This window comes from Mastomys coucha, unplaced genomic scaffold (genome assembly GCF_008632895.1).
Source record: "Mastomys coucha isolate ucsf_1 unplaced genomic scaffold, UCSF_Mcou_1 pScaffold18, whole genome shotgun sequence".
Lineage (NCBI taxonomy): Eukaryota > Metazoa > Chordata > Mammalia > Rodentia > Muridae > Mastomys > Mastomys coucha.
The window spans coordinates 88,306,234-88,329,936 of NW_022196900.1; the positions used below are offsets into that span (position 1 = coordinate 88,306,234).

Genomic DNA, 23,703 nt, shown 5'->3' on the forward strand with positions numbered 1-23,703 from the left:
CTGGCCTCAAACTCAGAGATCCGCCTGCCTCTGCCTCCCGAGTGCTGGGATTAAAGGTGTGTGCCACCACCGCCCGGCACCTGTAATGGGATTTGATACCCTCTTCTGGTATGTCTGAGGACACCTACAGTGTACTCATATACAATACATAAATAAATAAATATTTAAAAAAGAAAGGGGAGCTAGAATTTAAAAAAAGAAAAAAGTATAACAACAAAGCTGGAAGGAGTGCCCCTCAGTGGACAACAGACTTCCATAGATAGAAAGAGATGTGACTGGGGCTGGAGAGATGGCTCAGTGGTTAAGAGCACCAACTGCTCTTCCAGAGGTCATGAGTTCAAATCCCAGTAACCACATGGTGGCTCACAACCATCTAGAGTGAGATCTGATGCCCTCTCCTAGTGTGTCTGAGGACAGCTACAGTGTACTTACATATAATAAATAAATCCTTAAAAAAAAGAGAGAGAGATGTAACTGAAGAGAAAGCCAAAGAGCTCAACCTCTGTGGTCTAAACAAAAATGGGAATGCATACTAACACATGTTAATGCATGTTAATTCTGGGTGGACAGGGATATGGGTTTTGTTACACAGTCTTCACACTTTGTCCAGTTCCCACTACAATTTAAATCTTTGGTGTTTTGTTTTGTCTATGGCATATGCTAGGTAACCCATCCTAAACTTTATCCTACTTTTAAGAATCTGGATTGGAGATGGCTCAGTTGTTAAAGCAGTTGCCTTTTAAGGGTGAAAACCTCAACCTGGTTCCAAAGATCCGCAGTAAAAATAAAGTCAGGGCACGGTGACATGCTTTTGTAATTCTAGTGCCAGGGAGACACCAGAGACAGCAGATCCCTAACATTCACTGTCCAGCAAGCCTAGTACTCTCAGTGAGCTTCAGGAAGTTAAAAAAACAAGATAGACAGTGCCCAAGGATGGGGCCCAAAGTTGGTCTCTGTCCTCCATACATGGGTACATATACACAATCTCACACACACACACACACACACACACACACACACACACACACACACCATAAATAAATAAAACGTATCTATAGACACTTAGCAAGTACAGAGATATATTCACAAATGTAAACATGAATGTAATAGGAAATTAATAACTTAGAGGATTAACTCAAAACACACAGACATATGAGTGCTTATATATGGTGTATGTGATCTTTAAAAAAAAATCAATGAAACAGATGGATGAGTGGATAGATATAAAGAAAGAAAGGAAAGAAGGAAGAAGAAAGAAAGAAAGGAAGAAAGGAAGAAAGAAAGAAAGAAAGAAAGAAAGAAAGAAAGAAAGAAAGAAAGAAAGAAAAAAAGGAAGGAAGAAAAAGAAGGAAGGAAGAAAGAGGGGGGCTGGCAAAAGATATGGCAATACTGTGTTATATAAAAAGAAGAGCTGAATATTTAAGCAGGCACAACCATGATATGCGTTTATATACACTCAGACCTGTCTAGAAGGAAGACAAGAAATTAGTTTCCATGGTTGCCTCCAGAAACAGAAGCCAGCTCACACACACAACTGACAGCCTGACTAAGACAGGTAGGAGGATACAACTTGTGCTATTTTTGTCTGCACTTCTAATTTCACACTGTCTACCTGTAGCATTTATTTTTAAAATTGGATTGTAAAACCACATATAACATAATTGCCTTCAGTTTGTTTGTTTTGAGACAGGACCTCAAGAAGCTGAAACCCAGGATGTAGAGTTTCAGATATGTATGAAATTTTGAAAAATTCCTATCTGCCTAGAAATACCTTCAGATTATACCAGTTTAATTGATTAGATTTAATGATGCTTACATTTTTCATGGGTGCTAAAAAGATGGCTCAGCAGGTGAAGGTGCTTGTTGTACAAGCCTGGTTATCTAAACTTGACCCCTGGAATGCATGTACAGGTAGAAGGGGAAACTGACTCTCTGACCTCTTCATACATGCACATGTGCACACACACATGTAGACTCGCAATAAATAAAACTACCCACAAGTACACACCAAATATATGGTGAAAAGGTTAAAAAAGAAAACACCTTTTAACACAAAAAGATCACTTCCTGACATTGTATACTTGATTCACTAGAAAAGCTTTCATTAGGAACATGCATTTCCCCCCAAAAGGAGGGTTTCATCATTATTATTTTTAATTGAATCTTGCTATGTAGATTTATAGCTTGTGAGACCTGACTCAAAATAATAGTAACAAAAAAATAGCAATTATAAACTAATAAGTTTAAGCTTTTATTAGTGAGGATAATAATGTAGAAATTGCCAGTCCAAAAGAAAGGTTTTTATCTTATTCCTATTTTAAGAATGCTAAAACAAAAACAAAACAAAACAAAACAAAAACCACTCTAAAACAGTCGTGTACAAGGTCTAAAGAAAAACATTTCATGATAACAGAAATGTTTCACAGAACAAGTGGACAATTCTGCTTGGGTGACAGAATTAAAATCTGCTAGTCAGAATGAGTAGCAACCATTGTATTTCCTGGAAGTCTCTTCAAAACTAAAGAAGTTAAAGTGATAGCTAGCTATCCTTAACCAGGACAAGCCATCTTAGTGGGCCCGTTGGGTCTACGGCTGTGAAACGCCAATCTACACACTTTTCATTCTGGAACAGCAGTCTGAGCAGGGCAGGCCACAATAGGGCACATTCGAGCTATAAGAGAAGCCCCATTGCCAGAAAGCCAGTGACAAACAAGGCTTCCTTCATTTTTCCTTCTTTAAATAACCCTCCCTCATCTCAGGGCATGTGCTCCGGGGCTGTCTGTGGAAACCTGAAATCTTAATACTATTGAACTCTATAAACACACCTTTTCACCCAAAGGACATACTTGGTAGCTTCTCTTCAGACTAAACAAATTGCCAACATGCCGACTCTTGTACTTTGCAGCCATTATTAAATGAAGGAAGGTTTACTTCCCACGAAGTGCTACTCTATCTGATAACCTCTCAGCTACTAAGTGACAAGTGTGCATGCACAGTATACAGTGTGGGTACACTGGACAAGGGTGACTCACGGCCTAGACACAGAAGTGCAGGGCCACACCAGGTTTCATTTCCACCCAGAAAAGCATACAACCCAGAGGTTCCCAGACAGACCACAGTTTTTGTAATGGAATTACAAAAAGAAGTTACTGCACATCGAGGAAAGCGTGGAGAAAGCTAACACACAGGAATGTGGTTGTAGCTCACATGGAGGCCCTGAGTCCAATCCCTAACACTGAGAAACAAACAGCAACAAGAATCCAACAGTCTAGAATGCTGAATGGAATAAGACCCCACAGCAACTCCTGGTGCCGTCTCCATGTCTGCCATTCTGGGGACTGACTCTCACAACCGTTCTCTCTTCTTTGTTATTTCCCAACCTTCTGTTACTCTCCTCCATTCTACCTGTTCCAAGTTTGCTGAGCTTTTTTTTTTTTTTTTTTTTTTTAAAGTCAAAATCTGACCCACATCTCAACAGCATCAACCTCTGCTCTGTTTTTCTACTCTGGAATTGGCCTTTCCTTCCAGGGAAAAGCTTTATCTCTATTTCAAAGCAGACTGCCACAGCCAGGACTCTCAGGTGCCTGACTCACAGCCAGCGATGGCTGGAGATCCTCTGGCCCAACTAGAGAGAGAACTATCAAAGGGCCATGGCTACTTACCTCGGACCTGCTTTTTTATTTCTTTGGCAGAATCCAGCCATGTCTGTAAAAAAGAAGAAAAGGTGTTCACACAGAGCTCCAGACACACAGATAATTCAGCATGGAGGCAGCTCACTGGCCACCTCGGGAGAAAACACCTCCAGATGAGACTGTAGTTCCCTGGAAGCCTTTGCGTTAATTTTACAAAGCACAGTGTTTCTCCACAGCAAAAAAGGAAACCAGAGGTTGGCTTGAATCCACACTCTAGTATGTCCTGGCTGAGTAACTAGAGCCTCTCTGCCTAACCTCCTTCATCTCTAAAATGTGAATTTTGTCATAGTATTTATCTCACATAGTTGCTCACATAACTGCTCATATATGTAAGTCTGCTTATAAACAGCAAATGTGAAATAAGCAAGTGCTATTTATAGTAGATGGGAAAGATCAGTAAAGATCTAGAACTGGGATAATGGACAACTTCCCCATCTTATTTTCTCCTCTAACCTCTGGTCTTGTTTCTATGTCAACACAGCCTCTGGTGCATGGTTCATTACCCAGTCAATGTTTACTGAATGAATATATCTTGCCCTCTCCCCTAATCTCTCCCTTCTTGGTTCTTACACCCAACTTAAGAGTCTATACATCGGGCTGGTAAGATGGCTCAGCGGGGAAGAGCACTGACTACTCCTTGGAAGGTCATGAGTTCAAATCCCAGCAACCACATGATGGCTCACAACCATCCGTGATGAGATCTGATGCCCTCTTCTGGTGCATCTGAAGACAGCTACAGTGTACTTACATATAATAAATAAATAAATCTTTAAAAAAAAAAAAAGAGTCTACACATCATAGAGCAGGTCTGTTCAACCTACAATATCCCCTGCAACAGAATGGCACTTTAAAAAGCCTCACTATTAACAACCCTTCACAAGCCTCTAGGAGAGATAAAAGACAAAAACTGCTAAATTTCTAGTATTATTTAGAACGTTTTGTTTTGAGATAGGGTCTCATTATATTAGTACTAGATGGTCTAGAACTCAGTATGTAAACTAGGTTAGCCTTGAACTCACAGAAATCTATCTGCCTGTCTCCCAAGGGGTGGAATTAAGGCATGTACCACCACACTCAGCATATTTACAATGTTAGATTTTAAACTATATTAAACTGTTTAAAACTATAAGATATACATACATTTTGGATGAAACCCGTTGGTAGAATACATGCTGCTTACATGTGCAAGGTTCCCAGGCTTAATAGTCCACACACACTCACACTCACACACACATGTACATATTACACACTCACACACTCATTCAAAGACACACATACATATTACATACTCACACACACACACATGTACATATTATATACTCATACACAGCACATACACACTCACATAAAAATTAAGCACATGCTTGTGACATCGCTGTCACAGAGGAAGTACCTGAGTTCTTTTCTTTTCCTCTCATTTGGTCAAAGGCAAGGAAATTTAAACACAAATGCTAAATCTGGTGGATGTCTGAAAACCTTTGGCTTATATGCACCCCAAAATGCTTACTAGTGGCACCCACAGCAGGTGGGCTCCATATTCTCTACTGTTTTAAGAGACTTTCCAGCTCTTCATTATAGAGATCCCATAAGCAATTCTGACTCTGGGACTAAAATCCCCACCAAGCTGACACTGAAAAAGGCAAATCCAGATTTGTGTCAATCACAGAGAAGCTTCAAAGTCTAAGCTATCTTACAGAACCGGTTACTGCTTAGGGGTGAGATGGCTAAGCAGGTAAAAGCACCCACTGCCGACCGACCAGCCTGAGTCTAATCCCCAAGCTCTGCGGTAGAAGGAGAACACCAGCTCCCAAACGTGGTCCTCTGACCTCCATACACCTGCGGACCCTGATCCCAACCCCACACACAAAATGAATTAATACAATTTATAATTTAATATAATTTATAATTTTTTGAACAAGATCAAAGGCCAAGGTTAAAAACAGATCAAAAGCAGAAACAAAATCTTTCAGCAATAATAAAATCAGTATATGTACTTCTTTGCTCAATTTAAAATATTCAATTCTTGGTATTGTATTAAGCCAACAAATGTTTGAGGAATGATCCCCTGTGGGTGGCATTGTGGTTATGAAGATAAGACTAGGGCTGAAGAGATGGCTCAGCAGTTAAGAACACTGGCTGCTCTTCCAGAGGACCCAGGTTTAATTCCCAACACCCACATGGTAGCTCAGGGGATCTGGTACCCTCACAAATACATACATGCAGGCAAAACACCAATGCACATAAAATTTAAAAACAAACAAATAAAGGCTAAAATAACACTTAATGAGCACCGGGCGGTGGTGGCGCACGCCTTTAATCCCAGCACTTGGGAGGCAGAGGCAGGCGGATTTCTGAGTTCGAGGCCAGCCTGAGTTCCAAGACAGCCAGAGAGCTATACAGAGAAACCCTGTCTCGAAAAACCAAAAAAAAAAAAAACCACTTAAGGAGCAATCACTAATGAGAGATGAGTGGTGAGCAAGCATTTGCCTGCCCTGCGTGTGACTGCTGCAGTGCTGTGCTGAAGCCCAGAGCATCTCGGAACGCAGATCTGAAGGAACTTTAGGAAATGTATCTGGGAAGTCTGATTCTTGAAATGCAGGGGTCCGTCAGACAAAGAAGAAATGGAATTAGATAGGTACAGAAGTACAAAACAGCTGCTGTGCATAGTTCAGCACAGCTTGAGCACAGAGGTAATCATGGAAAACAGAGGTACAACTAAAAGTACAGTAAGGGCCAGGACACGGAGACAACACTGTGCTGAGAAACCCGGGCCACATCAAGCTCTAGGCAAGTGGGAGCCGCTGAGGGGCTTAAAATAAAGGAATGACAGTCATCGGAAGTACAACTCTAGTCAGAGTATCTGTCACTGAGAACACATACTGAGGTCTAATAAGTATGAGGGATAAGGCTCCGGGTCTTAACCTTCCCCACTGGTCATTAGCTGTATAACCTTGATATGGGACAATCTTGCAGAACTTCAGTTTCTCTTGATGAAGAGAAAAAGCACTTCATTAATAATACTGTCTCCCTCCCTCTCTTCTGTCTCTGTCTCTGTCTCTGTCTCTCTCTCTCTCTCTCTCTCTCTCTGTGTGTGTGTGTGTGTGTGTGTGTGTGTGTGTAAATTCTAGAAGGAAAATCTGAGAATACAAGAATCCACTACCTGCATGGATGCCCTGGAGAGGCAGGTGTGTAATCACTGCCACCAACATGAGAAGGGGAATTTCCAGCAGCTTACACTGCAGTCTCCATACCTTAGAGGTTGTGCTGTCCCACACGGCTAAACCAAAGTAGTCTTCTTCCAACAGGTTGAGGTGCTCGCATACTCGCTTAAGCAAATCTTGTCCCTTAGCATGTTTCTGTGAAGACACACAAAGACTAGTTAAGGTTCTTTATTCTTTTATTCATCACCAAAATTGTTCAAAAAGTGTGATTTTCCAATTTCCTTTTTTACCTTTTGTAACATTCTCAGAGAGCTGCACAGTCTAAGTAGAACACGATGTATAAAATCCCTCTTCTTTGATATATCAGCTTATAAATGCAACATATTACAGCATTTTGGCAACAGCGGCAATGTTAAGTAAAACCCCATCTCCCCTCTTCCTCCATCTCCTCCCAAGCATCACACACACCGTCAACAGAGGCCCTCGCTATGTGATCCTCCAGTGTGCGAAGCTTAGGTGCTAGGACTACAGACACACATAACCACAGCCAACTAAGCACACTCACTTACTCAGATTCTCATAGTCACATTCTACTCTGCCCCCATGCACTCTCATAATATTTTTTGTGTAGTGTTTCATGAATTATGCAATGGGTTACAACCAGTTACCATGATCCATAGAGGTTTGGACTGTTGCTATGTATCATAATGCTAAATTCTGTATCCCAAAGCCTGTAGTTGGGCAAAAGAGAGGTAGGTGCGACTTCAGTTCCCAAGCTTGGGGACTGGGGCGGGGGGGAGGGGGGGATAAAGGGAGGAGGGGAGGAAGAAGTCACCAAGGTGTAGATAGGTGGATCTTGAGCTTATGGCCATGAGGGCTGGCCAGTTGGTGTAGGAGCAGCTCAGGTGGAATATGACAAGCAATACCTCAAGGTTATTGACAGGGAAACTGACAAAATGGCATAGAGGGCTTCTATCTGCCCTGCTCTGGTGCTTTTAAGGCTTATTATAAATATAAAGGCTTTGTGTCTTTTATTTGGGAGCTAAATAATCTAAGGTGGGGTAGAAACCCCCAAATAATATTTACCACAACATTCATCAACTAAATTACTGGCTCAACTTGTCAACATAGATAACTGTGGCTGTAGAAATTATTTTCACAATAAGAATCAGTGATCATGACTTATATCTGAACTCTCTACAATCTTTTTCTGAGAACTAAATAGACATCCTGTAGACACTGGTGGTTACAGTAGCTACTCAATAGTGTTATGAATCATTTACTTACAAATTCAAACCACTTCTAAAGTTGGGCACTTAGACTCTTGCCTAAAAGGAAGAATGAATGTCCTAATTTACAGGCCATGAATTAAAGTTAAAACAAACTGGCTCCTCTATGAGCTAATCAACTGTGTCATTTCAATTAACAGCTTGCTCAGCTGTGAAATAAGAATTTTAATACCAGTTTACTAAAAAACAAACACACCAGAAACATGTTAATGTCTTCTGAGAAATTTATACAAAAATACTTCAAAAATCGTATATCTTTTTTTCCTGTTTTGGGGGTTGATCCTTGTATGTGTCGTGAACCTATGCTATTACTGAGCTATATCCTAGCTGTATGGGTCTTTTTAGTACATACACTTGACATAGCCTCTTTTTAATTAATCAATTTAAATGACTATTAGTAATCTTCATAATCATTCATTCAGTATTAACTCATTTATATAGCATCATTTCCTTCCCCCTTTTTTTCTGATTTCACCCTAAATGACTGTCAATAATTGGAGAAATCAAGTACATTTCCCTAACCCCTTTATTCATAATTCCCAAATCCAGGAGTTCTAAAAAATCCAAAATCTAAAATCCAACTTGAAGGAGTCAACTTATCTTATTACTAAGGCTCATTTGTTGAAAAATTCTGGCAATTTATAACCTCCATTTATCCATCTTAGAACAAATCTTTATATTTTTGCCATAGAAACAACATATTTGAGTCAGGCATAGTAGCACATGTCTGGAATCCTTGCACTTGGTGACAGAGGCAGGAGACAGGAGTTTGGAGTTCAAGACCATCCTAGGCTACATAACAACTTGAAGACCAGCCTGAGCTATAGTTCCCATCTCAACAACACCACAATTACAAAATTAAAGATAATATGTATTCTATATATAATATTTTAGAATGCTTGTGGTTGGATACATTTACATATGTACAAAATTTGACCCAGTAATCATGAAGTTCAAGCACATGAATCACACATTTTATCCATAAAACTATTAGTACTTGAAATAATTGTGCATACAGCAAACACAGCATAACCGGCAACTAGCATTCTAGTTAAAACAACAGTCAACAGATGTTTTTGTCCTAAAGAGACAAAGAAGAAGCTAAATAACTGACACTTACTCAATCCTGACTCAATTACTAATTCTTTCATAAAAATTAGAGATTTTAAGAAATGGATGTATATATGTATATTTTCCAATGGGAAAAAAACCCAGCATGATACAATTTTTACTTCTATATTCTATCTTATGGGACTAAAGACATATCAGATACAATGAATGACTGAGGCTTAGATCTGGAGGAACAGAATGTTAGAAATAGAGTCTGAGAGTGTGTGTGTGTGTGCGCGTGTGTGTCCACATGAATTTGTGTGCATCACCTGTTTGCAGGTGTCTGAGGAGGCTGTAAGTGGATGTCCAATCCCCTGGAACATAGGCAGTTGTAGGCCATCATGTGGGTACGAGGAACTAAACTCAGTTCTCTGTGAGGGGCAGCAAATGCTCTAAGCCATCTCTCCAGCCATGAAACCTTTCTGTCTCTCTCTCTGTCTCTCTGTCTCTCTCTCTCTCTCTCTCTCTCTCTCTCTCTCTCTCTCTCTCTCTCTCTCTCTCTCTCTCTCTCTCTCTCTGCCTCTGTCTCTCTCTCTCTGTGTATGTTTATGTATGTACACATAACACATGTATGTGAATGTGTGAGCTTCACAGCATGCATGTGAGCCAGGTATCAGTCCCTTGCCTTGTAACTTATTTGAAAGAGGGAATCACCACTTCCTATACCAGGCTATCTGCTCACCAACTTAATGGAACTCTTCTGTCTCTGCATTCGCCTCCTTGCAAGAGGACAGGGATTACAGATGCTAATGCAGCCAGCGTTGTGTGGGTTCTGGGCATGTGAACTCTCAGCTGCATGGCTGGGCTTTTGCACTAGACATCTCCTAGTAATTTCTTTTTCAAACGTAATTATAGGATAGCTGGAAATTCAGACTATTTTGGAAAATCTGGTCATAGAGAGGCACCATACATAATACATACATACATATTATCTTTTGAAAAACATAATGATTTTAAGTCCTAAGATCTTGACAGATTAAAGGAGGAAAAAAATAAGACTCACAATTTTCCTGTCCCTTCATTTCTAGAAAGCCACGGTCAACATCATTTCCACCCACAGAATGTCCTCGGGTTGGCCTTGTCTATAGCACAGGAAGCCACTGTGAGTGCTCTGACCTCTGGGACTAAGACAACTTACCTCCACTACACATTCGTAGACTGTGTCATCCAACAGGGAGACCTTGCAGTGCATGTTTCTGTGTCTTCTGACCGGCTTCTGGGAGGCTTCGGGTTCTCCTTCTGCTTTCAACTCTGGGTCCTCTTTCACCTCTGTTCCAGAGCACTCTTCAATCCCTTCTCCTTCCTTCGTTTCAGAATCTGGGTCCTCTCTGTGTTCTTCCTGAGCTGGCTACACATTCATGACACCAAGTCATTGAAAAGGTACTCACAAATAAGTCACACACTCCTACCTATAGTAAATAATATAGTACCTCTACTATAAAGATATGAATAGAAAAAAAAATTAAAGCAAAAACAATTTGAATTATATTAACTATATCATATTTTTCTAAAAGGTATTATGATTTCCCTAAAGATGTTCAACGTTACTATTCTTAATTTTTTTTTCAGGTACAATCCTATCAAATCAGTAAATGACAGTGGGACACCAATCTACTTCTCAAATTTTTGCTGTCTCTATTCTATGATCATCAGCTTTAGCAAGGTCACTTTGTGAACTGAAGATAAAATGATTTGTTACATGCTTTACATTTTATAAACAGCTAAAAGTCCCTGAGGCCTATGTATCTTGTACATATCTGCACTAAGCAAATGAAGGTGGCAGGCTAAAACGTGTGACTGCACCTTAATGCCTCTCTGCCTTGGAGCAGCCAAACAAGGCTGAAGGGAGGGAGAGGAAGACTGAGGCTGGCCTCCTTTGGCAACCATTAAGTCCCTATGCGACACAGGAAAGCCAGAAAATATATATTTAGTTATGTGAGTACACTGTAGCTGTCTTCAGACACACCAGAACAGGACATCCGATCTCATTACAGATGGTTGTGAGCCACTATGTGGTTGCTGGGAATTGAACTCAGGACCTCTGGAAAAACTACCAGTGCTCTTAACCACTGAGCCATCTCTCTAATCCCAAAAGTCAGAGAATATTTTGACCCATGTTTTCTTACTGACTTTTTGTAGTTGTTTTGGTTTTTAAAAGATAGTTAACTAGCCTCAAACTTGTATTTCTCTTGCTTCTGTCTATTAAGTGCTGGGGTTAGGGGTCACGCTGGACTATTTTCTTACTTTCTTTTTTTTTTTAAAGATTTATTTATTATTATAAGTAAGTATACTGTAGCTGTCTTCACACACACCAGAAGAGAGCATCAGATCTCATTATGGGTGGTTGTGAGCCACCATGTGGTTGCTGGGATTTGAACTCAGGACCTTCAGAAGAGCAGTCAGTGCTCTTACCTGCTGAGCCATCTCACCAGCCCTATTTTCTTACTTTCAACACAATAAATCTATGGAGAGTTTTAATTAAATTCTATGATTTTTTTTCTTCCAAAACAATACATGACTGAAATTTACATATGAAAAGGAAAAGACTGAATTGCTTGCCTACTGTACTAGATTCAGGAATAGCTAACAGGCTTGAAATAGCCTCCACTACCATCTCACACACAGCCTCAGAGAGGCCTTCAGGAGCTATCGAATTTGTCCCCACCCATTGGACTGTTTCTTATATCAACAAGCAGTCTGTTGCTCCTCCCACCTTCATGTGGGTGGGTATCAGGCTTGCCGCAGCAAACACTCCACCCTCTGAGCCCATACTTACAGAGCGTAACTTCTCAAGATACCTCCTATCCTAGAACCTGGTGTACATAGTAGGTTTTCAATAGTTATGTTTGAATGAGTGGATGGATGGATGGATGGGTGGATAGATGGATGGTGAATGAATGAATGAATAAATGAACAAACAAGCATTTAAAACTAATAGATGAGTGCTGGGGGTGCACACCTTTAATCTCCAGCCCTCAGGAGGCAGAGACAGGTAGATCTCTGTGAGTTAGAGGCCAGCCTGGTCTACAGAGCTAGTTTCTAGGCTACCCAGGCCTACACTGCAAGACCTTTTCTCAAAAAACAGATAGATAGATAGATAGATAGATAGATAGGTAAGTAGGTAGGTAGGTAGGTAGGTAGGTAGGTAGGTAGGTAGGTAGATAGATAGATAGATAGATAAATAAACAGACAGACAAATAATAGCAAACAAACAAGCCTAATAGACGAAACTGGGAATGCTTGTCATGCAAGCATGAGGCCTATCACTTTTCTGTGGTTTCTATGCGGTCCCTAACTTAGGGACTTATAGATCTCATTCATAACTATTACATAGTGAATCTTTTTTCCTGTGTGTGTGTGTGCATGCGTGTGCGTGCGTGTGTGTGCGTGGTCATGCATATGTGTAAGCGCACACACGTGTAAGTCAGAGGACAACTTTTAGGAGCTGACTCTTGGTATCTACCTCAGAGGCAGGGTCTTGGATGTTTCTCCCAATGCTGCTGTTCACTCTAAGCTTACTGTCCCACAAGCTTCCAGGTGAGTCTCCTGTCTCCACTTTGCATCCTGCCAGAGGAATGCTGGGATTACAGGTTTGTTCTACCACACTGAGCTTCTTAAGAGGGCTTTAGGGATTTGAATCAGGTCACCAGACTAATGCAGAAAGCCTTTCACCCCCTGAGCTATCTACACAACCCTGGACCTTGTTTTAATATTGTTTTACTAATGGTCAGTGCCTATTATGATTTCATCCTAAAGTCGGTCTTTGGCACTCTGAATATACAAGTAATATTTCTGGAAATACATTTAATAGTTTTAGAAGTCTAATGAAACTATATACCCCAAACTTTAGGCCTTTCACTGAAGCACACACAGGACTTAAACTTTAATACTCCAGATAATATTCGAAGCTCCGGAAGTAAAATTTTGTACACACTAAGGCTGGGAAGAACAAGATTCCTAGAAAACAGGTCGAGTTACACTACTACTGCTTTCACATGTGGTTTGGACAAAGGAACAACTTATGTTTAATTACACTGTGACAAAGTTAAAGCCCAGTATGAATAAATACTACAGAAGGAGCAGATGAGATGGTTCATCAGGTAACAGCACTTGCTGCCCAGCCTGGTTACCTGAGCTTGATTCCTGAAGGCCACATGGTGGGAAAAAGAGAATTGACTCCCCAAAGTGGTGCTCTGGTTTCCACGTGTACACAGTGATGCATGCACATGCATGTACACACAGAAATAGATAAATGTAATAAAAAATTAAAACTATTACACAAGGAATAGAATTAACATTGTTATCTACATCTCGCAATAATGCTCCCTACAGGTTAATAAGGCAGGCATGGTTCATATCTATCACCCTGGTATGGCCCAAATCCATCACGTGAATTAATGAAGTTTTTTTTAAAAAAGATTTATTTATTAGTATACATAAGTACACTGTAGCTGTCTTCAGACGCACCATAAGAGGGTGTCCAATCTCATTATGGGTGGTTGTGAACCACCATGTGGTTGCTGGGATCCAAACCAGGATATTAGGAAGAACAGTCAGTGCTCTTACCTGCTGAGCCATCTCGCCAGCCCCCTAAATACCATTAACTTTGTTTTTGGTATTTATTTATTTATTTATTTATTTATTTATTTATTTATTTAGGTTTTTTGAGACAGGGTTTCTCTGTGTAGCCCTGGCTGTCCTGAAACTCACTTTGTAGACCAGGCTGGCCTCAAACTCAGAAATCCGCCTGCCTCTGCCTCCCAAGTGCTGGGATTCAAGGCATGGGCCACCACTGCCCGACTATTAATGAAGATTTTCATTGAAGGGCCACACTGGCTGATAACTCTTCTGTCCCTAATTCCACCAAATGAACTCTAAACTACCTCACTCCTCTCTTGCTCTCTCAATAAAACTCAAATTTGTTCCACTGTTGCAGTAAGATGATATATGGACTGAAAACACTCATTTGATAGTTTTCTCTTATTTTTCTGACTTACAAGGTATATGTTTTTAAGTCAGGTTTCAACTGATGACATTAATTTTTTTAGAGAAGAAACTCTTCATGCTATTTATCTTTATCAATGCCTAAGTCAACTGGTTCATAAGAAACAAAACCAAATATTCTTCTATGAAAAGTACAGCATATAATGTGCCTTCATTATCTTCTCCCCCAGTTACATGCCTCACCTGTGTATCTACACTGCTTAGTGAGTGAAGATCCAGAGATGGGTCTGTTTTGAGCTCAGGTTCAGGAGCCGCAATGGGGGCCTTTAAAATGATGTCTTCATCAAGGCTAGTTCCAAGTTCTATCTCCTTCTGACCTCCTTCGCCTTTCTCTTTCTCTGACTCTACTTCTCTGCCTTCTTCTTCAGAGACCTGCGACTTTGGCCTTTTGAGGAATGAGGAGAGCAGTCGTGATAGGCCTCTGCTTTCTGATGTCCGTTCCTTGTTCTTGGTCAAGTCTTCATGTGTTGGAGTGTCCCCATTGGACGCTTTCAGCTTTTGTTCACCCTGATTACTGCCCTCAGCTGTGGCCCCTTGGGAAGCCTCCTCCAGCTGAGTTTCTTGTTGGCCTGAGTTTGCAGCTCCCTCACCTTCTTCCTTCTGTTGCTGGTGCTGAGAATTCTCAGCTTCCGCCACTAGACTCTTCTCTGTCGTCATGATGTCCCTATTAAAAGGAAGAAGAAACGGGAACTAGTATAAGCAAAACACATTGCTGCAAGCAAACCCCTAAACCTCAGAAAGCTAATAGATTTGGATTTAATCACCAACAGAATTCCAATCCATTAAACAGAAGATCTTGCATTAAGGCACAAAAAATTTTTTTATCTACACATCCTGAATAAATTATCAATGCCTTAAGTCATGAAAGATATGCACATTGAGAGACTAGCTTAAAACAATATCTAGGACTGGAGAGATGGCTCAGCGGTTAAGAGCAGTGGCTGCTCTTCCAGAGGTCCTGAGTTCAATTCCCAGCAACCACATGATGGCTCACAGCCATCTGTAATGGGGTATGGTGCCCTCTTCTGGTGTGTCTAAAGACAGCTACTGTGTACTCTTATAAATAAAATAAATTAAAAAAAAAAACAGTATCTACCAAGGCCATGTCATGAAATCCACCATAATTAAAGGTTCAGAACTGTACATAGCAAATACGCCTTCATGCTCCCTAAGACAAGGCATCTGGGCACTGTTCTTTCAGGGTGTCAGTCAAAACTGCAAGGTTTGCAGGAATTCCATCCCTAGAGACGATTACATTTAAGAGTTCTATGAATCTCTTTTGCTTTCCTTCGTCGTACTTCTTAGGGTGAAGACTTTTCCATTAGGAAGAACAAACAAAAGATTCTGATCATTTGCTATCAGAGTTGACAACAGCAAGGACAAGTATACAGTCAAACTAACCGCACAAAAGATGTCCTCAGTTTTCATGACGTAATACCAAAATACAGCCTCATTCAGAGGCATCCCATTTTAAGCTCTTCAAAAGAATCTTTCTTCTGAGAAATAAGCTTTTGAAAGCTCAGCATTTTTGGAAGAAGGAAGTGCAACCATTATGCTAGGAGAGGAAACCAGGGAAATGCTATAGAGAACATTTTAGAAAACCAATGTTGATTTACGTCATGTCTTACGTGAGCGGAGAGGGCAGGCTGCAAACCTCACATATATGAAGCTTGATGTCAAGGTTCCAGCACTATTCCTCAAGCCCCAGGATGAGAGTCAAAGGCATCGTCACTGCCGTTCCCGTTCAGACGACACGTCCCTTAGAGAGGCCTCCCCAGCACCCACTGAAGTGGTGGCCCTGCGCCCACAGATGCCCTCTCAGCATCTACAGTCTACAACACTGCAGACCTGGGCAAACCCTCCTCAATTTAAACACAAGGTCTTATGACATAAGATCTTGAGTCTTTTTTAAGAGATTCATTTTCTTTTTAATCTCGTGTGTGTGTGTGTGTGTGTGTGTGTGTGTGTGTGTGTGTGTGTGTGTGTGTGTCTGCGTGTGCTGAGGAGGTCAGGGAGGGTGTCTGATCTCCTGGGGCTGGAGTTACAGGCAGTGCGGGTGCTGGGAATCAAACTTTCTTTGCTCTGCACAGAGGAAGTACTCCTAACTGCAGAGCCAGCTGTCCAGCCTGTGAGTCTTTTTCACCACCGCACACCCAATGCCTAGAACAGACCCTGCACATAACTAATATTAAGCGTTTGTGTGTGGTATATGTGTATAAGTGTGTACGTGCGTGGGGGGACAGAGGTCAATGTTGGGTGTCTTCCTCAATTACTCTCTCCTTTATGGTTGTGAGACAGGGTTTCTCACTGGACCTGGAATTCACTGATTTGACTGTTCAGTGAGTTCCAGGGATCAGTCTGCTTCCTCAGTGATGCGGACTACATCAGTGACAGGTGACACCGAGCTCAGCAGTTTTCCATGGGTGCTGACCATCTAAACTCAGATCCTCATGCTTACAGGTAACAGGCACCTTTCTGACAGACCCATCTCCCCAGCCCCTTAATAAAAGTTTGGTTTTTTTTTTTCTATTTTGTTTTATTTTGTTGTTTTTATTAGAGATAGGGTCTCATTATATAGCCCTGGCTGTCCTGAAACTCACTCTGTAGACCAGGCTGGCTTCAAACTCAGAGATCCACCTGACTCTGCCTCCTCAGTGCTGGGATTTAACATGTGCACCACTATGCCCAGTTTGTTTTTTTGTTTTATTAGGATTACATGTGAAAGTCAGAAGGCAACTTGTGGGGACCAGTTCTCTCCTTTCACTTTATGGATTCTCAGGATTAAACTCAGGTCAGGCTTGACAACAGGTGACTTTATCCACTGGGCCAACTCAATGACCAAATATATATTTTAATGATTTAATTTCACCTGAGTTCATTTGATATCTATAAACATCAAAGGCACCCTCTAAATTTATTCAAGCAAACTTATTCATCCATCAAATACTTATCAAGCATTTAGCACAGGTCCAAGGCTTAGTGCCAATGATGTCACAGTAAATAAAACAAACAAGGTCTCTATCCCAGAGAAGTCTACTCTGGATTCAACTCTGATACAATGATGTGCAGCATAAGTCTTCCTAAAGCAGGAGGCACTCCCAGAACAACCACAAACACCGGGAACAGAGCAATGGAAGTGGGAAGCCCCTAACCCTTGCACTGGGCACTGTTTCTCCTGTCAAGCCCCATGTCAGTTACATTACCTCAACCAAACCTTTCAATAACCCCACAGTGGGGGCGGGAGGTATCATCGGATCTTGTAATTGAGGACACTTCAATTCGAGAACTACCCTGTCCCACAGGGTTCTAGACTGGGTCAAGACTGGTTCATTATTTTGCTAGGACGAGGCCTGCCCACATCAATAGTGCTAGTCGGTTGCAAGCCATTACAAATAGTATCAAAATAAATGAAGGCATAGTAATAAAAGGAAAGCCCTTATACCTCTAATCTAGTTTCAAATATTAAAAGTATTTTTTTAAAATGATATTTAAAGTACAACTTCTAACTTCATTGAAACAACTCTGCAAATATAATACAGCTATGGTCTCTGTAAATACTGCACCAACCACAACCTGATCTAATTTTTTGCTCCGGAGGTATACTTGTACTCAAGAGAAATAAAATGGTCGCCACCTTCGTATCAGGAGTAGAAAACACATGTCTGAAATTACCTTTCATTAAACCCCAAAGCAATTAAAGAACACAAGAAGAAAACCCAGATGTGAAACCTCTGTTGCTAGACAGAAATAACAAGGGCACCGCAAGACTCCCTTCATAAAAACTAAGCAAGGGACGCTGAGGACGGCACATGACGTCCATGGACTGCACACACAGCTAGACATCCGCTCCACCAGAAGGGAACAGAAGTCATCTCTGCACTAACATTTCCCAACATGGAAGATTTTACACCAGCTTCTCCCATAAAGACTTCAAAATCTGCCCTGAAAGTTTCAGCAAGACAATAACGTCGTGTCTGACAGTCTTGAGCACGCAGCTTTAGTAGACAGACAGTATTTATCCTTGTGTTTTAGTTTTAAAGACAGACGCATCTTCTAAGCAGCAAAGAGCCGCTTTCAGAAAATGGAACATGAACACTGAGAAAACCTTTACTCAACAAATGCTTGCCAAATTCATGCAAGAAGCACACAAAGGCCCACGGTATAAAGTGTGCAGGTGGAACCACTAGCATCCTTTGGGACTCAAAATCAGACCTTAGAATTCAGCTACCCGCCGAAGTGTGCCAGGGCCACACTTCCCATGCAGACATGGCACTTGCCCGGATTCAGCACTCTGGATATCTCCTTTCATAAAATCTCAGCCACGGTTAGAACACAATGATTGAGATACACATAAAATTATAAAATAAAAACAAAAGAATCAATATACTTTACCACGAATTTGAACATTTGAAAAAAAAAATTACGGCATGAAGGCATACACCTTTAATCTCAACAATCCCAAACTTGAGACTGGCCAGCCTGGTCTATAGAGAGGGTTCCAGGACAGCCTGGTCTACAGAGAGGGTTCCAGGACAGCCTGGTCTACAGAGAGGGTTCCAGGACAGTCAAAGCTACACAGAGAAACCCTGTCTCAGAAAAACAAAAAACAAAACAAAAAATAAACAAATAATTGGTTTTAGCTTTTTGAAACAGTCTCTTATAGCCCATGCTAACCAACTTCAAACTGCCTATGTAGCCAAGGCTGACCTTGAACTCCTGATCCTCCTGCCTCTACTGCTTGAAGACTGGAACTACCAGTGCATGTCACCAATTCAATAAATAATTATTATTTTGAGTAGCTCAAATGTGTCCTGGCAAGTCAGTGGTGCATGCAATCAAATTCCTCAAGTTACCGATGACAGCGTGGATCCACAGAGGAAGATACAAAGCCTAGTGCGGAACCAGGACACCCACTACAGACAGATGCTCACTGCTGAATGATGCTATTCTCAACCTAGTACAAAGCCCAAAGGAAAGTATCTATTTACTTAATGTCACAAAGAGGTCTTTTGATTGTTGTAAAGAAAAAAAAAATCAGCACAACACTGAAGACAAAGAGATGCACTCCCATTCAGAGTCAGTCTTAATCCTCCAAGCCCTGAGAACTGGACGCATTTGGAATCAGAGATACATCTGTCCTAACAGTGTGCATCTGCTATCTGGAGGCAAATCAGATCTTTAAAGGTCCCATACTAAGCCGATTGAGAAGGTCCAATGAGGTCTTTCTTTTTATTTTTCTTTAAATCTTTCTTAAATTAACAGAGTTGGTGTTCCATTAAAGCTTTTTAGGTGGAAAACTTAATGAGAGCAGTACAATTTGGTAGCGTTATAAAAACTTCCCTTGCTATCCACATTTAAGAATAAAGTCTAATGATATAATTATCCATTTTACTCTTCAAATTGGCTCACAGAGTACCTATATTCATGTTTACTGAGTGCTAACCAGGTCTAAGGTTTTGGCTTAGGTCTCTAATACACAAATCTTAAGTAGAGAAGAAATCCATAGATAGCTAAAACTAAAAAAGGAAAACCTACTATTTCATCTGACAGGGTGTTCTAGGTGAAATAAGGACTTACATAAAGTAATAGAAAACACTCAAAAAGCATTCAACTAGAGCAACTGGGAAAAGCTCCTGAAAAGGATGGCTTTTAAATTAAGGATGAATACAGATGTCAACAAAAAGAAACTTGAGGCTCATGAGCAAATGGAATTCCAGGCAGCGGAATTAGCATTAGTAAGAACATTACAGGCTCTTAGGAACCAGCAAGCATCCCAGACTGACTAGAATCAGATCATGAGGAGAAGTAGGAGGTAGTGCAGTTAGAATAGAGCATTCCTTTAAAATTAGATTACAATTGAAATAGCATCGAGCATCTATTAAATATCTACTTGATGGCACACATTATTTTTGTTTAGTACATTATCTTATAACCATTCTGTATACATGAATATTTCCCACATAAACAGCCTCTTCAGAGGTTAAAGAAAGCAATACAGTATCAACATGTACTTTAATAAAAATTTTAATAAACAATGGAGTGATAATTCTATTTTAATTCTCAGGGTAAAAATGTCTGTAATAATAAACCTGGCTGTTAAAGAACCCTGATTGTTGGAACAGTTAACTAGCATTATTTCTAGCACCTTCAGTTTGAAGCTCCACACATGTACAAATTTCTCTTCCTATGAGGTCTACTTGAAGATGGAACATGGAGGCAAGGAGATGACAGTTTAGAAAGACTTGATTACTAAATCATTTGTTCTGAAAGCAGATGAGTCACTGAAGGGTTTCTAAATAGGAAGTGAATAAAAAGTGGAGACAGAGAGAAACTCCACAAAGTCGGGTAAATTCAGGTTATCAGTGCACAGCCACAATGGGAATCCCTAGGGAAGCTGAAACTTATACTGGGTAGACAATAAGTGAAGCTGAAATCAGCCTTCAGAGTAACTGTTACCCTAGTCTCCCTGGCTTATTCGAATTTCTGTGCTATTCCTTAGCACAAGCACTTGTGGGTCTAACCCTAAATGCATTCTATAACATTGGTCCACTCTGATAAATGACTTAGTAAGACACAGCCCACTGAGCACAGTGGTACAGGTTCATAATCCCAGCACTAGGGAAATTGAGGCAGGAAGACCATGAGTTCAAGTTCAGCTTGGACTACTTAGTAAAAGTAGCCTATCTGAAGCCAAACACAAAACAAATGGAACCAACTAGAAGAGTGGTATCTTACACCCATTTAAAAACACAATGGAGATCAGCTCAATTCTACCCTTCCTAGTTCAGTAAGTCACTTAATCAAATCATGGACATAAGTGCTGTCCATAGTGTTCCCTTTGTCCTCTCCAGATCATTCACTTGGGACACAGAGTGGCTCAGCTCCACTGTCATCATGACTGTCAAATCTACACTTCTAGATCAATCTACAGCCCCTTAAAGGACCTGGCTTTCGCCCACCTCACCAATTTCCAGTATGACAACAGTTCACAAGAAAAAAGATTTAAGGGCTTGACTGAACATTCCACAAGAAAAATACAATTCTTGTTTTGTTTTGTTTTTTAACACAGGGTTTCTTTGTACAGCCCTGGCTATCCTGGAACTCACTCTGTATACTAGGTTGGCCTTGAACTCACAGAAATCTCTCTACCTGTCACCACTGCCTGGCTGAGAAATAGAATTATAAGATGTTAGAGATCATAAGCTGTATTTCTAATAGAGATCGAAAGCTGCATTTCTAAGGCTGAAGAGTCAGAGCTCTCATGTGACAATGAATTCACTGTGTATTTTGAGGATGTTACAATGTTACAGGTACATCATAACTAGAAGGCTACAGGAGTGAGACTGGACTTCACTCTCCCTCTCTGCCAGAATTCTCTGGAGATAATCCCTCAGTTCACAGCAATTACATTGTGACTTCCATTCTGTTCTGGTAGTTCAAAGAGAATGCATTTGTCAAAGAAAAGACAAAATCATGTAATTTAAAGTTGACACAAGGTGATTCCTACAGGAAGAATTCATAGTCCCTGGAAATTATAAACAGTTTCATTTACATAAAAACCAAAAATGAAGCCAGGCAATGGTGGCGCATGCCTTTAATCCCAGCACTTGGGAGGCAGAGGCAGGTGGATTTCTGACTTCCAGGCCAGCCTGGTCTACAGAGTGAGTTCCAGGACAGCCAGGGCTACACAGAGAAACCCTGTCTCAAAAAAACAAAAAAAACAAACAAACAAAAAGAATTCCTAATACTCAAAGACATTTAATAATTAATTATATGGTCTGTATAGGAACTCAGCTTATTAAAGTCATCCTTTGTTAGCCACAGAGGACTGGATCTAGGATCCCCAAGGATACCAAAATCCACAGACGCTCAAATCTCTCATTCAAAACAGCATAGTATTTAACTACACACACCCACCTAATTTTTATATTATCACATTTAGTGTGTGCATATGTGTGAGAGGCAGACAACAGACGAGACAGAGGCCTGTGCCACAGAATGTATGTGGGTGAAAGTTAGAGGACAGCTTTGAGGAGTTGGTTCTCCCCTTCCACTGTGGGTTCTGGGGATGGAACTCGGGTGTCAGGCTTGCAAGGCAAGCGCTTTTACACACTGACCCATCTCAGCAGCCCTCCTACATGCTTTAAATGACCTCTAGTTAGGTTTCAGTACCTCACATGATGTGAATGCTAACAGTTGCTCTGCTATATCATTTAGATACCAGGAATAAGGGAAAAAATTAGCATGGGTAAGTTTTTTTCCAATTTTCAGAGTTGGTTGATTTGAAACTAGCAGACATGGAGACTGGATTATGACCAAAAACATTAGTCAGAAGATGAATGTCCACTGTCAATGGAGGCCAGAGAAAAGACCTTACTTACATTGACTAAACTCAAGATTCTTTTCCAGAGCTAACATTTACAAATAGAAAGGGAATGCTATAGTAACACAAATGGGTTATTTTCAAAAGGTTACATTGTAGTCAGTTACCAGCTGCATTAGGAGTGGTTTAAATATGCCCAGGGAGCGGCACTATTAGTAGGCGTGGCCATGTTGGAGGAAGTGTGTTACTGTGGCTTTGAGACCCTCCTCTCAGACACTCTGGAGACACTTGTCTCCTAGCAGCATTCAGATGAAGATGTAGAACTCAAAGCTCTTCCAGCACCAGGCCTGCCTTCATGTTGCCATGCTTCTCACCATGATGATAAAAACTAAACCTCAGAACCTGTAAGCCAGCCCCAATTAAATGGTGTCCATTATAAGAATTATCTCAGTCATGGTGTCTCTTCACAGCAATGAAAACCCTAAGATGGGGGAATTAAGAGAAAAAAAAATAAAACCAAAAAGATAAAGGCCTTTTTCTCTACTCAGAAAAGGCAATCCTGGGACAGTCTTTCAGACAGAAAAAAAATACAAAAAACCCCAAAACACCAACAACAAAAGGTCAAACATTAAAGTTTTAAGGATATGCTAGAAAACAGCTTGTTTCCCAGTAAAATCAATTCTCCCCAAACCATAGGAAAGTGTCTTTGCTTTATATTCAAGTACACAAAAGATCACTTATAGAGAAATAAGAGACCCAATGTGGTTTTCAAAATAAAAAAAGCAATCCTTCCTCTCTCTCCTCCTTATTTTGAGTCTTTAAGAAGACTTATTTGGGGGCTGGCAAGATGGCTCAGCCGGTAAGAGCACTGACTGCTCTTCTGAAGGTCCTGAGTTCAAATCCCAGCAACCACATGGTGGCTCACAACCACCCATAATGAGATCTGACACCCTCTTCTGGCGACTCTGAAGACAGCAACAGTGTACTTATGTATAATAATAAATAAATCTTTGGGCTAGAGCAAGCAGGGACCGAGTGACCAAGCCGACCAGAGCGAATAGGGCCAACAAGAGCAAGCAGGGTTAATAAAAGCGAGCAGAGGTCCTAAATTTAGTTCCAAAAAA

At 40.8% G+C, this 23,703-nt stretch overlaps 1 protein-coding gene across 17 annotated transcripts in view; it reads right to left on the minus strand.

Annotated features, from left to right (window-relative positions):
• The window catches only part of Epb41 (erythrocyte membrane protein band 4.1), a 161,321-nt gene that overhangs the window by 73,674 nt on the left and 63,944 nt on the right, over nucleotides 1–23,703 (minus strand). For 12 of the 17 annotated variants that reach the window (XM_031378894.1, XM_031378882.1, XM_031378881.1 and 9 more), the window contains exons 2-5: nucleotides 14,440–14,903; nucleotides 10,391–10,600; nucleotides 6,944–7,048; nucleotides 3,663–3,705 (exon numbers count right to left, since the gene is read on the minus strand). In XM_031378894.1, the coding sequence (XP_031234754.1) occupies nucleotides 3,663–3,705; nucleotides 6,944–7,048; nucleotides 10,391–10,600; nucleotides 14,440–14,903 (822 nt within the window). Of the gene's footprint in view, nucleotides 1–3,662; nucleotides 3,706–6,943; nucleotides 7,049–10,390; nucleotides 10,601–14,439; nucleotides 14,921–23,703 lie in introns of all 17 variants that reach the window. The other 5 variants (XM_031378888.1, XM_031378887.1, XM_031378886.1 and 2 more) reach the window with 1 other exon arrangement.